At 34.4% G+C, this 14,036-nt stretch overlaps 1 protein-coding gene across 3 annotated transcripts; it reads right to left on the reverse strand.

Annotated features, from left to right (window-relative positions):
- Window positions 1–399: 399 nt before the first annotated feature.
- On the reverse strand, window positions 400–13,645 carry LOC136823204 (neo-calmodulin-like). Of its 3 annotated transcripts, XM_067079375.1 has the most exons (7): window positions 13,460–13,645; window positions 12,478–13,123; window positions 9,030–9,372; window positions 3,023–3,071; window positions 2,417–2,560; window positions 1,469–1,711; window positions 400–1,086 (listed from the first exon to the last, which is right to left on the reverse strand). In XM_067079375.1, the coding sequence occupies exons 3-7, from the start codon at window positions 9,336–9,338 to the stop codon at window positions 917–919; spliced, it is 915 nt and encodes a 304-aa protein (XP_066935476.1). In that variant the 5' UTR covers window positions 9,339–9,372; window positions 12,478–13,123; window positions 13,460–13,645; the 3' UTR covers window positions 400–916. The 3 variants fall into 3 exon arrangements, with proteins under 3 accessions (XP_066935476.1, XP_066935478.1, XP_066935477.1); XM_067079377.1 differs by lacking the exons at window positions 9,030–9,372; window positions 12,478–13,123; window positions 13,460–13,645 and adding an exon at window positions 5,622–5,954; XM_067079376.1 differs by lacking the exons at window positions 9,030–9,372; window positions 12,478–13,123; window positions 13,460–13,645 and adding an exon at window positions 4,156–4,385.
- Between the last annotated feature and the right edge of the window lie 391 nt (window positions 13,646–14,036).

Here is a 14,036-nt window from a genome sequence, read left to right on the forward strand (position 1 = left end):
GTGCCAGATTCACTCCATTTACTGCTAGTTTTCAAGGTAATTTTCAAGGTAATGACAAGAAAGTCGAACCAATAGTGAACAATTACGTACCCCAGAACCATTTGCAATCTTGAATGCTAACAGAATCATACAAAAATAGCGAACTAACTATGGGACTGGGTTAAAGTTGGCTTTATTGAATTGAATGAAAGAAGTATGTTCAGTCAAAATTTTCTTTTTTTTAGAAAAAAGGATCATATCTTTAAAATATGCAAATAATATTCATACAAAAATATACACAATTTTCAAGATGAATAACTATATATGAGAAAGCTTATCCATCGATAACCAATCAGCAGAAACAGCGAGCGCTATAAGCATTTCAAGCTTATATGATTAGTAACCGATCTAAATCAGATAAAGATTGTAGTTAATCTTAAGGTTACTATCTTGGCCTGGGAATGGTGAAATTCAAAATCAAAATAAATTTCATCGCTCCCATTAATAAATCAGGGGGCTTTCAGCTATGATGCAAGATTAGTTATCAAAATAACAAATTGTCCTAGCACTGCTATCTACTTAAGAAGTCCTATGAAAAAATAACCTATATAACAAGTCATTAAATCATGAAATTTCGGTAAATCAAATCTTAGCAAATTTTCTGTTGTGTTCGTATCACATTTTCCCAACAAATTAAATCTGGTTTCGAATTCGATCACAAGGGCCGGTTATGGGAGAAGATTGTTCGTTCTTCCGACACCTTATCACTCAACGGGCCTGTAACTTTCCGTTAGTATACCGCAGATGAGGGCCGTTTGATCAAATCCGCAATGAAATGATGTCACTCCGAACTTCTTCAAATCCGACCAACCTCGCGCATGCGCACAACAGCACCACGCAGAACCAACAAAGGAGTAAACTCTCTATCACCACATCATCATTTGTAATCTGTGGGTGAGGGTGCTTCACCTTGAGGATATCCACTCGCTTCTTTTTCTTCCATTGCAAGAGCGACTTTTTGCTTTTCATCTGCTTCCGCTTCAGCAACCAGTTGTTCAGCGAGAGTTGGTTGGTTCTCGAAAATTTTCAAGTAGAATGCCTTGAATTCTGTAAAGGAAAGATTAAACAAAATTAAAATTTCATTTCCAAATTTTCGCGATCTAAAATGGCGAGAGGGTTTGGCAGTGTGCGGATAACCGTGTCTCTTTATCAGTCTTTAAGTAATTTCAAATACGGAGGCAAGAGAAAAATTCACACCAATAAAGTTTATTTCATTTGAATATTTTGGTCGACGTAGGGAATAATTCTTGAAATGCCAAAGTTGTTAGCAGTAAAACTCCAAGGATATTGGACTACAATTTCCCGATAATTATATATTGGATGGGGTAAATTAATTTTTCTTGATGGTCGTCAAGAGACCTAAAAGACCCAGCATACCTCTCATTACTAGGAGATTTCAACCAAGATTTAGGAATTAGATAAGACATACCTTCGAAATCGATTAGACCATCCTTATTGAGATCACAATCCTTCATAATTTCAACAGCTTCATCAGTGGATATCAATTCACCAAGTTTCTTGAATAACAGTTGTATTTCTGTTGGCGAAATGTAACCATCTTTGTCTTCATCAAAGATTTCGAAGGCTCCGATGAGGTCTTCGTCCACCGTTTGTTGAGACATCTTCTCATACATACATTCTTTGAATTCATCAAAACTTATTTTACCGTCACCTGAAAAAGAAGGAAACCGTCGTTAAACCTCAGAAATAAATAGATTTGGGAATAGATATGACATGAAAGTCTTTTTTTAATATCTACTTGAAAATAATCTGACCGATTAACTTTGACCGATAGGAATCTTAAATAGTTGAGGAAAATGTTAAAGAGCTAGATACTAAAAGATGGAAAATCGCCCTATTGCACCTTGAGCTGTACACAAATAAACCGGTTCTTAGACTGGAGTCGTTTATAATGCGTGTAATACTAATAATACCAATACTAATAATAATAACTACTAATAATAATACGGGATTTAGTTTGTATAAACGACTGGAAGAATCCGGTGTTCCAGCCTTATAGATACAGGGGCTAGCTACGCAGAAACTTGCGTAGCGAGAAAACAATTTATCAAGCAACAACAAACTCTCAAAACGAAATCAACTCAAATGAAAAACTTTCAATACACAAACCCACACATATTCTTTTTTCTCAAGAATTATTTTGAGCCGGAAAAAATTATAATTGCAATATTGACACTTTTCTTTTGTTTGGAGTTAGTTCACAAAGGTTTCTAGACGACTAAAATTGTTCCATTCATTACTTTTTGCTTTATTTCTACTATGTATAAATTAGTCGTCTAGCTTGCTAGACTAACCGGTTCTCAATAATGTTGTGACACGGTGTTATTCTACAAAATAAACTTGATCATACCCGTACCGTTAGAATCGACGACATCAAAGATATCTTCGGCATCTTCGGCTGAGATGTCATTTCCAACGGAAGCCATCACTGACATCAATTCTGAGATGGAAATCTCCCCATCACCATCAATGTCGAAAATGGAAAAGCTCTCCACCAGATCTGCAGAAGAAAAATCACCATTTTTAATGATGAGCACAGAAGACCAAAAATTTATGATAAGAATTCATAGGCTTTGTAGAGCCTTGAAAATGCAATATTTAAGAAAATTAGCCCAAAGTAGATCACAACAAATTAAAATGTTTTTAAAGGATTGGAAAAGTACCGTACTGATTGGAAAAGTACCGTACTGATTGGAAAAGTACCGTACTTACGATCAATCATCCAAAAGTCAGCCTCGACAATCAAATCACTTTTTTGAAACCTGATTGGTTGATTTGGATTGTTTTGAGATTTAACCAATCGGATTGATTGGAAGCACAGAAATGCGATAAGTAAAACAACGTACCGAAAATCTTTTCGAATAAAGGAATCTACAATATGAGTTGAACTCAAAGTGCAAGAATAATTAAAACTTGTGGCAAATAATGAGAAGTTAGGTTTGCAAATGAAACGGGTCTTTACCTTCATTCACTCTTCGTTTCCATTCATCTTCGTCGATCGCTGGTTTCTCCTGTGAAAAAAAGAGAACTATTTTTGAAGAAGGTCCTAATATTCGTTGGTAATTTTCACTTAAATTGTTTACTACTTTCGAAAAAATCAAGGCAAATGAAAATTCCAGCAAATTAGGGGCTGAAGGAAAACGACGAGGATGCGGTCTTGACTTTATAAACGTTTAATGTCGAAAAGTTTTAAAATTTCTTCCACTTCATAAACATAACGGAATCTTTATTAAACAGAGGGTATAAATAGTCATCCCACAATATTCCCACGCAGAAATAACTCGTAACATTTCAAGCTGTGCATAAACAATGACATGATGACGTCATGCTAACACATAGAAAAGGATGACATTGTTGCTAAAGGTTCTGACACCAACATACTACTTTCAAACAAATTGTCCCCCTTTTTTCAGTGATTCAGGCACGTATCAAAGGATAAGAACATTTGTAGTCTTTTTTATTGGAGTAATTTTCATAACGAAGAAGGAAGCAAAAATGCCAAAAAATCAGAGGGAATGGACTGATATTTTAATGCAGATACACTCTTTTTTATAAGAACATGAAATTCTTATTGAGGCTCGTCTGTTCCTATTTTTCAGCTCTTTAAGCCTAGTTTATTTGCTCAGCCATTCCAGGCTCAGCTTATTTTTCTCTCATTTGTTGGCGTTTTTGAGCCTAATTTGTTAGTTTGTAAAGAAAATGGAATACTATGATAATAACACACAAATTTAAGATCTGACGAGAAAGACGTTAAAGTGCTGGAAAATAGAAACAGTAAAAAGTTTACTTGCTTCTTAAAAAGAAAGCAAATCGATCAATTACTCCCGAAAATCTCAGGTCAGCAGTATCATAAAAAAGCAAGGTGGAAAAAGGTGGAATTTTTGGAAAGAATGACAGTAGAAATGGTAAAAGCTTCGAAGCTACTTTTTCTCGGGAAAGATAACATAGCAAACACATTGTCCTTCTTGTACAGTCTTGCACTACTGTATAATTTTCTTGACTTAATCGATCTAAAATTGAAAAATTATTGCTGAGACAATCAGAATTTTGTTCACACTGCGCAACCATGATTTAAACGAATAAGCAATACATTACCTTTATAACCAACTTTTCATCAGTTTGTGCAGATGAAGAAGGTCCTTCTTGCAAAAAACCGTTCAAACTCACAAGAGGAGGTAAACCTAAATTCTTCGCTTTTGCTGTTTGTTTGAATTTCAAAGAGACTAAAACTGCAGGGCCAGAATTTCGACGTGTTTTCGTCTGTAGTGAGTATCCATTGGTGGCCATTTTTATCAACTAAATAAAGCTACAACAAAGTTTTGATAAATTTCTTTTACAATTCTACAAAAACGACAAAACAACAAAAACAACAACAACTCTACTTATTCATCGAAAAAACTGCGAAGTAAGATTGTAGTATTTGAAATTGATTACAATTATAAAAGTATTCAAAACCCAAAATACTTTTCTCGAGTACTCCTCCCACAAAGTTTGTGTTAGGGCAATAGATTTATTTCTAAAGTTCTTGAAAATAATCAAAAACAACTATTTTGAGCTGGATTAAATGACAAGAGTGTTGGATACAGAGCAGCTTTCAACTTTTTTCTTTTAGGAATTAACCGAGAAAATTCGTGATAAAATATGCAAAGCTACCACAAGCCATCCAGTACTCGTGAAAATCCAACAGACTGAAATTTTACAAATTTTTGTCAACATAAAATACACCAAAAAACTCAAAAACAAGTCAAACTGGATTAAACGCGACACAAGAACAACAATTGTAAGCCTGTACAGTCATCACAAACAAAAAATCCTCAAATTCGCCACTTAAACATAAACTCTACCATCTGAATAGACAAAACTTTTTTGTGATTTAAGATTAAAAAAAATTTGACACAGTCCCACGACTTGGACATAATACATAGCGAGGTGAAAAGCTATCACAGAGTAAAAGGATTCTTTTGAAACAATTCACAGAGCACAAATGGAAAGTTTGTTAAAGGAATTTCAGTTTATCAATTAACGCAGTAAGTTCAACAGCGAGAAAACCAATGCACCTAACATCGAGCTCATTTCAGCGCAAAATTGAAATTCATGATTGTTTGAAAACTAATTTTCCTTATGAATTTCCAATTTTTTTTCTCTCTCTATATGCATGACGTTGCTTACAAACTGAGAAAAGTATCTTTTCTATGCTTTTTCAGTCTGGTTGAAACCTTGTTGAAAGGAGGGGTAACTCATAGCTACAAAGTAAGGTAACCAAGAAGTGCGATGCGAACTTTTGTCTTGATCTTTCACTGTTGTGAAATTGAAAGTAGTACCAGAAAAGAGCAGTGCTGCGATCTGAGAGGAGTTATGGAAAGTTATTAAGGTCGTAAGCTATTAAGATCTGCCATTATCAGAGGTCAATAAAGTACTGAAAATGATAAGCTCTAGTATTAAGGCAGCGAACTCTAAAATAAAGCCTGAAATTGACATCTCTAGATTTTTCTGTGGACGAATTATTTTTTCTTGTCCTTTAGAGTTAATAAATACTAAAAGTAAAGTGAAAAGCAATTTACTTCGACCGGTTCATCCTCCATTTGGTCCATGTCACCATAACGCGGTGTTTCACCAAAGTTCCCGCCATATCCACTGCTACCAATGTTCATCTTATTCGTTGGTCAAGTCAGAAAGTCCGTTTATCTTCACATCTGGGATACAGGTCTTCACTTAATTTTCTAATTTACAATGACTTTCTATCGTATTCTTTATCAAAATTTATCAATCACTGTTTTCGCTTCCCCAAAATGGGTCTTTATATAAAGGAAATCAATCCCAGTTCACCAAAAATGCGTCGAACAATTATCAAAACTTTTGAAGCTGAAGTAATTTTTACTGTATTTTCTCTCACATTAAAAAAAATCTTCTGAAGTGAAAATCCTATGTAACGAAAGTGCCGAGTATTATTTTTTATTGATTTTTTAAATCACTGTTGCTAGCGAACAAGCGAAAACTGATTACATCTTCGATGGCTACACTAGTTGGATCGGAGGATTAAAGTGGTTTAAAACAGAATAAATAATAAATTAAGCCATGAATGGTTCTATTTCCATTTACTCAATCCTCTGTGTGTTTAGTTCCCTAGGGTGAGAAAATTCTCTGATTCTATTCACTAGAAACCAACCCAATTGAAAATCAATAGAGTCAATCAATATATTATAAGATTTGACATTGAGCAAATAAATGAGGAAATCGTAGACTAATTGCGTCACCAAAGTCAAAGTCAAAGCCAATACTTCTAGCAAGAAGATGTGAAAACAACTCAATGATTTTTTTGGCGAATGAAAGAATTTGCTTTTGGATTGATATTCGATCAGATTTAAGCCTTGCAATGTAAACGTCAACATTTATATTCTCCTGTCATATGAATCTGAGATTTTGAATAAAGATCTACCTAAAAGACAAGTTGAATTATACTTTGAAGAAACAAAAACGTTCCAGGAAAAAAATTAATAGCAAAATTATTAAACTTGAAGAAGGTCATTAATAATCCAGAATAAAGGTTATTAAAAACTAATTTTGCATTGTCATGTAAATTAAGAATAATAGTCAAATGAAGCATTTGAGCCCCCCCCCCTTTTGATTAATGTTTCAAACACTCAGCTCCTCCCCTTTAGAACCACGATATTTCACAAGAGCGAGAAATCATTTTCTCATCGCTAAAAGAACGAAACAAGGTCAAAAAAATTGCCCAAAATAACCTGATTACAAGCCTTAGTTGGATAACTATTAAACATAATAATAATAACAATTAAATTGAAATTTCTTACCCAGGTCAATATTTTGAAATTTACTGTCAAATATCACGTCAAACAGGTAAAAATTCCCAGATTTGTGGGAACCCCCATAGCCTATACTAGTCATCACGGCTTTTTTTCAACACAGTAGCGTCTATTTTACTTTTTCGAATGTTTAGAGCCCAGATTTTCGGTCACTTTGACATCAAAAACGGTTATTTCTCTACAGAACCAACTCCATTGTGATTTCTTTCAACCACAAGGATATCCATGGGACCTTGAAAACTTTGAAAATGAATCCTCCTATGTTGAAAAAATCTGTTACAAGAATGGGCAATTGCATTAAATTATCCATACAGGGGAGTGGACGAACCTTTTCAAATCAAAAAATATTTCTTGGAAATGCGTCGATACCCCCTGGAAAATGGAAAAATTTGCAAAAAATCCAATGGAAAACTTATATTCATACCTTAAGATCGACGAACTAAAATCAGTCTTTTACACCTTGAAAATTCTAAAATAATTTTTTACCCCCAGGAAAAACAAAATAAAATACTCTTTCAGACCCCCTAGAAATTCTGCTCAAGTAACTCCCTGGAAATGTTTATCCTCCCCCCTGTATGGACATAAAATGGAATAGCCTGATGCAGAAAATTGTGTCAAAAATCAAGAAACTGCTGGCAATAATATCTAAGTAATTGGCTTAACTTTTTTATCGTCGAGGCGATCGCTTATTACCCTAACCTCTTTTTTCCGGTTTATGAGCACTTTAAGCGTTTAGCACCCTTAGGGGTAGTAAAAAAAAACGATATAAAAATACTAAAGATACAAACTGAAATTTTATAGCTTAAAGGCAAGAAAAATCAAACTAGAATGCTTACTAGGATAGTTTTGTCGTTGTCGCTGCCCTAGTGAAAGGTAAAGTCACTCGTGCGGTGTATTTTAAACGTTCACCAGGTCACTGAATGATGGAAAGATTTACAAGTTAACCCTATTTTTATCAGGGGGCTGATTTTTCACCATTCTGGCACTCTTTTGCTTTGCTTTTGTTCACTGAAAAAAATATTCTAACACTGAAACTTTCTTACCAAATTTTACAATCATACACCGACCAGATCAGGTTTTATGACTTTTTTGTGCAGGTGTATCATAAAATTCAGCTAAAACCCTGTAAAATCACAAAATCTTAAATTTAGCATAACTTTGGATATAGGCATCCAACTGACTTCAAATTTTGACAGGTTTGAGGTATCAAAAATAAAATTTAAAAAAATATTTAAAAAAATTTCAAAAACTGAGGACGTCATCAAAAATGACATCATTGTTTTTTGAAATAATTTACTCATCTTCTGCATGGATATTTTATTGAAAAGTACTTTTTCACTGGTTAGCAATAATTTTGAAACTTTTTGATGATGTCACCACCTTTATGATTACGTCATCAACCCAAATTTTTTTCTATGAATTTCTAGGAAATATTTACAGCGCCAAAAGTTCATTTTTTGGTGAATAAAAGCAGTCATGATTACTCACGTCACAGGAATGAAATTCAATTCTTAATAAAATAAAAGGGTTATGGCCGGGCCCTGAAAATAAAATCACGAGTAAACCACATCTTTGAAAATATTGTTTGCACACTTTTTGGCCCATAACACTATCTCGTTCATTTTACGATCGTGTTCTTCATCTGCAATCGTTCAGTAAAACAATGAAAAGTATGAGCGAATATTATAAAAATCTTTTTGAATTTTATTTTCAAAGTTGACTCTTCTTCTTTTATGCTATGAGAAGAACTAAAAGCAAGGTGACGTCAAGTACCAGTTTTTTAGGTTTTCAAGCTCACTATCTAGAAAACTTGGCAGAAATGGTGTTGCCTAAAATACTAATAAAAACACATTCGAATACTTTACTGTGATCTTTTTCATGCTATCAATGACTATTTAGAGGCCAATTTTTGATTATTTTTAGACCAAACTTGACGCCTTCATCACTAACAAAAAGAAATTTTCTGACAAAGAGTTCAGAGTGTTTCCCCTCTTGGCTACGCCCCTGGAACTTTCTATAAACCTCCACCCCCTTGACAAAGCAAATTCAGACCCCAAGGACAAGATACCTTCACCATTGTACATACTGTTTTAGAAGAGCCCATTGTCAGGTTATTGCAAATTGAAAAAGATTATTAGAACTTACGGGCTGGGCTTCTCCTTCCTCTTCCATCAGTTGTTTTTCGAATGAAGGTTCCAACATTTTCTCTTGCTCTTTCTCAAAGTTCTTTTTTGCCTCCATTGCTTTGTCTTTATCCTCATCTTTCTTCTTTTCATGTCTTGTGTGTACGTTTCGTTCGTTTTCTAACTTCAAACTGCTCCTGTTGTTGGCCGCCTTCTCTTTCGCTAACCGTTCCATTTCTTCAATAAAAGCATTCGTTTCCGCTGTTTCATGCACATCCCGGAATTCCCGGATTTGCTTCATATCCGTCTCTACAGAATTAGGGTTCGACATCTTGCTGGATTCTTAGTTGACTATGTAGTTTGTTCTGAAAAAAGAAAAAATGTATCATTAAATGATAGACTAACATCATGAAAATCACACTAACATAAAGATGAATTCTGAACTATTTTGTACTACAGCAGAATTTCTTTAACTCGAACCTCTACAACTCAAATGTCTCTTTAACTCGAACAAGTTTTCTTGTCCCACCAGTTAACAATACCTTATAAACCTTACTCCGTAACTCGAAATTCCCAAATCTCGAACATGTTATTTTCCCTGTGCAGGTTCGAGTTACATAGAGACTACTTTAAATGCTTCGGTTCGTAACACATATTGTACACTCTTTTACTGCCACTATTGTCAAATAGATAAAAAGAGCCAGAAAAAAAAAATCTCTTTGGACACAATGATTCACTGTGAATATCACTCTTACAATCCCAACATAAAACAAAACATTATGAATGAAAACAACAGGAGCTGCCATTAAACCAGAAAATAAACAAACTTAGTTCCTGATCAACTGAAAACTAGGTATCTACAAAAATACCAAAAACAAGAGTGTATTTAGATCCCTACGGACCCACGATTTCTTCTGACAAGAAAACATTAAAACAGGTTAAACAGGGACTAAAGACGCAAAAATACAATAGAAGAAACAAGTACTCTATGCACACATCTACATTATACTCTTATTAAAACTGCTTGGACTTGAGATGGAAGATGTATAGTAACTTTTTTAAGAATACTCGTTGTTTGAAGCTTTTTTTAGTTACGAAAGCATAACTTTAGAATGAAATGAAGTCAAACTATTAAGCCAATACGTCACTTGGAATTAACCACGCAGAAATATCTATTGTTTATGTAAGGAAATTTTTATCAAGTCAAATCTAAAGGTTTATAGCAAAAAATATCATAGTGATTTAGTCTAATTTTTTCATTAAGACGAATTAAAATCACCTTAGGTGGGATAAAGAGAGCGTCATACTTCTCTATTTTGAACTCTGTTATCAATAAAGCAGTCTGTTTTGTGTTAGACGTTCATTTAATAGAATGCTTGCATAAAAAGCGACCCAGCGAAAATGTTAAAAAAAGCTGTAACAAAATAATTTTGCCCACCATAAATAATCCGTAAAAACATTAAATTCTAGAAGACATTTATACAATCACACCTTCAACAAAACCAGGAACACTCTGTCTCCATTATACTCATTATTTTGAATCAATCCAACAATAATAAAAGGTCAAGTATTTTGGTCTAACTATTTACCAAAGTCGAGATATCACAGTTTGAAATTACTGAAAATAGGTTCTTACACTGTTCTTTCGTTGTAATTCTTACTAAAAGTAAAAAACTTGTCACTAATATATCTCGACTTAGGAATTGATAGTTAGGCAAGTAAGTATATTGAGATTTTGTTCTCGGAAATAGAAAGACTCCACATGCAAAATATCTCAAACCATCGATTATCCCTTTAAAGGCAGAAAAAGACTCCTTTACACTCCAGAAGTGTGTAAAATATCAGTAAATTTGACAATAATTGAATTCTTCACAGTTCTCCAGCTTGCCAAAATGTTTTGTGGGACAGAGACACAGACAGACGTTGTTATATCTAGAGAACAAGTAACATCATTAGATACGAAACCAAAATCATTCTTAAAACTACTGACTAACAAGAGCAGTTGTATTTCTTTTCATGTCCATTTTAAAATCTATATAGTGCATAAAAAAGCGCAGTAGTGGTCATCGTTCTTGACTTCCGTGCTGGAGGTCAGGGTTCGATTCCCACTCGGTGCTGCGATTCACTTGGCAAGTAAATTTATCTTGGCCCAGGTCAACCCATACCATGTGAGGGGAATAGGGGTACCATCACTCTGATACAAGAGTATGGGGAGATATTCTGGACATTGAATGTGGTGTGGTGATGATACTCATATGTTCAGTACCTGCGAGAACGCAAGGTTCTCCCGTACTGTGCGAGTATCATCATCGATACAGCACGGCTCTGATGTGTCGCGAGCACTGAGTACAATGTCTGGTAAGCGCTGTGATTTCCCTATCTAGGGGTAGGAAACTATCCCGGGATAGGGCCCGGTCCGATGATATCAGAGGGTCAGCTTCTTTCTCTCGCATAAAAAAGCAAGGCATCCGAAAAACGAAATTTCAAAACCAAGTCATATTAACCAGGCAGAACCAAGTCTATAACCAAAATTAAGACGAATCATGAATAGCTTCGTTTCTCAAAAGTTAAAATAATTTTTTTCATGTACCATCTCCCTGACATAGACAAACAGGACATCTGGGTAAAACTTAAAACAAAAAAGTGCCACCCAAAAAAAGCTCACCGAAAATAAGATAAATGAAAACTCTCTCCAGCCTTTTTCAAAGATGCAACACCCAAAGTGCATCCAAAAAGTTCCCAAAATGTAAGAAAATAAAAGCATGTGGTCGAAATATGAAATACTACAATGAATACCAAGGTTCAACCTCTAACAGCCATTAACATACTCGAAACACAGCTTGAATGTGGTGTATGGGCTGATCAATTATTCAGAAAAGTAACTAAGGTCATCTCTTAGGTATCGAAAAATCTATTCATAGAAAGTGTCAGAAAAATTTTACGAAATGTCATTCGATTGAGAATTTTTTATAAGAAAAAACAAAGTTTTAGAAGCAAAAAGAAATTGAATTGCCTTATAGTAATAAGGAACTTTTATACCAACCGAACGCAGTTTTAAGTTTTGATTGTCATAAATCTTTTAAAATTTCAACTTCTGTAAACTTCTTTATGTTGAAGTTCGTTGTAGCAATACATACATTTAAGAGTGTTCTTAGAGAAAGTTTGGCCGAATTATTTTTAGAAAAAAATTGGGTTAAAGGCGGGTCATTTCATTTAAACTAAGAATAATCCATCATTGAGAATTAATTTTCATTGAAACATTATTACGAAATTATGAATCATTATAGTCATTAAACAAACTTTGAAAAAAGGTCAATTTATAAAAGAACACTCGGTTAATTTCCCTATATGGATGAGTTATAAACGATTATTATAGCTTGCTATTTCTGTCTAAACTTTGTTCTTCATAACCAATCAGTGACTAAAACAAAATACATGAGCAAAACTAAATAAAAATCAAATTCTCTTACCTATTCTTTAGTTAATTAGCATGATGTAATTAACAATATCCTCTGGCCCACAACCAATTAATTCTCGTAGATTTCCTCTAGATGTTCAAGACGTTCGCATAATACGTTCATTGAATCTGTTGAATCAGTATCCTTCCCCAGTCTTTCCAATTTGAAGTGTAAGCGAATCAAACAAGACATAAGGCTTTCTACTGGTTTCGTGTATTGTTTAGACGAGTCTTCCATACCCGATGAAGAGGATGAGCTGTAGTCGACCAACAGACTGCTTGATTTGAGCATTTCTTTAGAACAAGGGTCTGAGGGCTTAGAATCTATAACCTGTTCTTTGGATTGATGGTCTATACACATTGACTTTAGTACGTTTTTATGTTCGAGGTTCAAAGGTTCAAGTTCCGGGCGGTCAATATCAAGTTTCTCGGAATTACTGGAAACACTTGGACAATCAGATACCAACAGACCGTCTAATGTTTTTATAAATACATCAAAATGTGTTGTAGCAAACTCGACATATTGCGTCATGTAACGAGTAAATATCGTGGATGAGCTTTCGTTCATCAGCCAATCCAAAAGAACAGATTCATCGAAGGAGAGACATTTGCAGGTGTGGTAAAATAACGAGTGAGGGTTGATCATCTCTAACTTATCTCTGAAATGTGAAACGAGGTAAAAATGAGCATACAAAATTCAACAGTTAAACCATGTGACACATAAATCGCCACTCTTAGTTAAAGGCCTTCATGGTTTGAAAAAAGTTGTCATATAAAAGGCTCTAGCTTACAGAAAAAAGCTCGGAAATTTAACTTCTTGAAAGAAAGTGTTTAGTTTGTAACCCTTTAAGATTTTTGATAAGCCGACGATCTAGGCTGATCTAGGACAAAATCTAAAACTAGAGTTGAAACAGGGTTAAAATCATAGTAGAAACAATCTTGATTTTTTTGAAGCTGATATTTTCCAAAATGAAGGATAAGCAACATCAACTTACTTTGCATTGTATGAAACATAAATATCGAACAACAATGCTAAGTATTTGATGACGTCATCATCTTGATCCATGAACACATTCTCAAGTAACCACAATGCATCAGTAAGAGCTTCCTCATGTTTCACGATCCTTGAAACGTTTGGAGATCTTCTGATGAGAAACAAGCATTTTTTGATCACTAAAGTGATATCTAAAACAAGAAATGAAGACTTTTGTATTTTGTAATAGAAAACACCTCAAGGGATCATTCCATAAGGAACATAAGAGGAACATAAAGAACCAAGAAGTCCTAACAAAGGGAGGTTTAAAAGTTTCCTCACCTTTACTCTGATATTTCTTGGCAACAAAGTAGATAAGCTCCATTAAGGATAAAACCAATCTACGACCAGTTTGTTCGTCCATTAAGTATTCATTCAACTGCTGGTTACATTCAAGACTTTCGTTTGAAAGGTTCCCACACAAATCTGATTTACACAACACAAGATGTGTCACACTGGTAAAGAACATCTCTAAGAAGTCACCACAGAATTTCGATTCCCCTTCCAAGGTCCTCTTTGTCTGTATTGTTGAAATTTTC

The sequence above is a fragment of the Clytia hemisphaerica genome, unplaced genomic scaffold (genome assembly GCF_902728285.1).
Source record: "Clytia hemisphaerica strain Z4C2 unplaced genomic scaffold, Clytia hemisphaerica genome assembly, whole genome shotgun sequence".
NCBI classification, from domain to species: Eukaryota; Metazoa; Cnidaria; class Hydrozoa; order Leptothecata; family Clytiidae; genus Clytia; species Clytia hemisphaerica.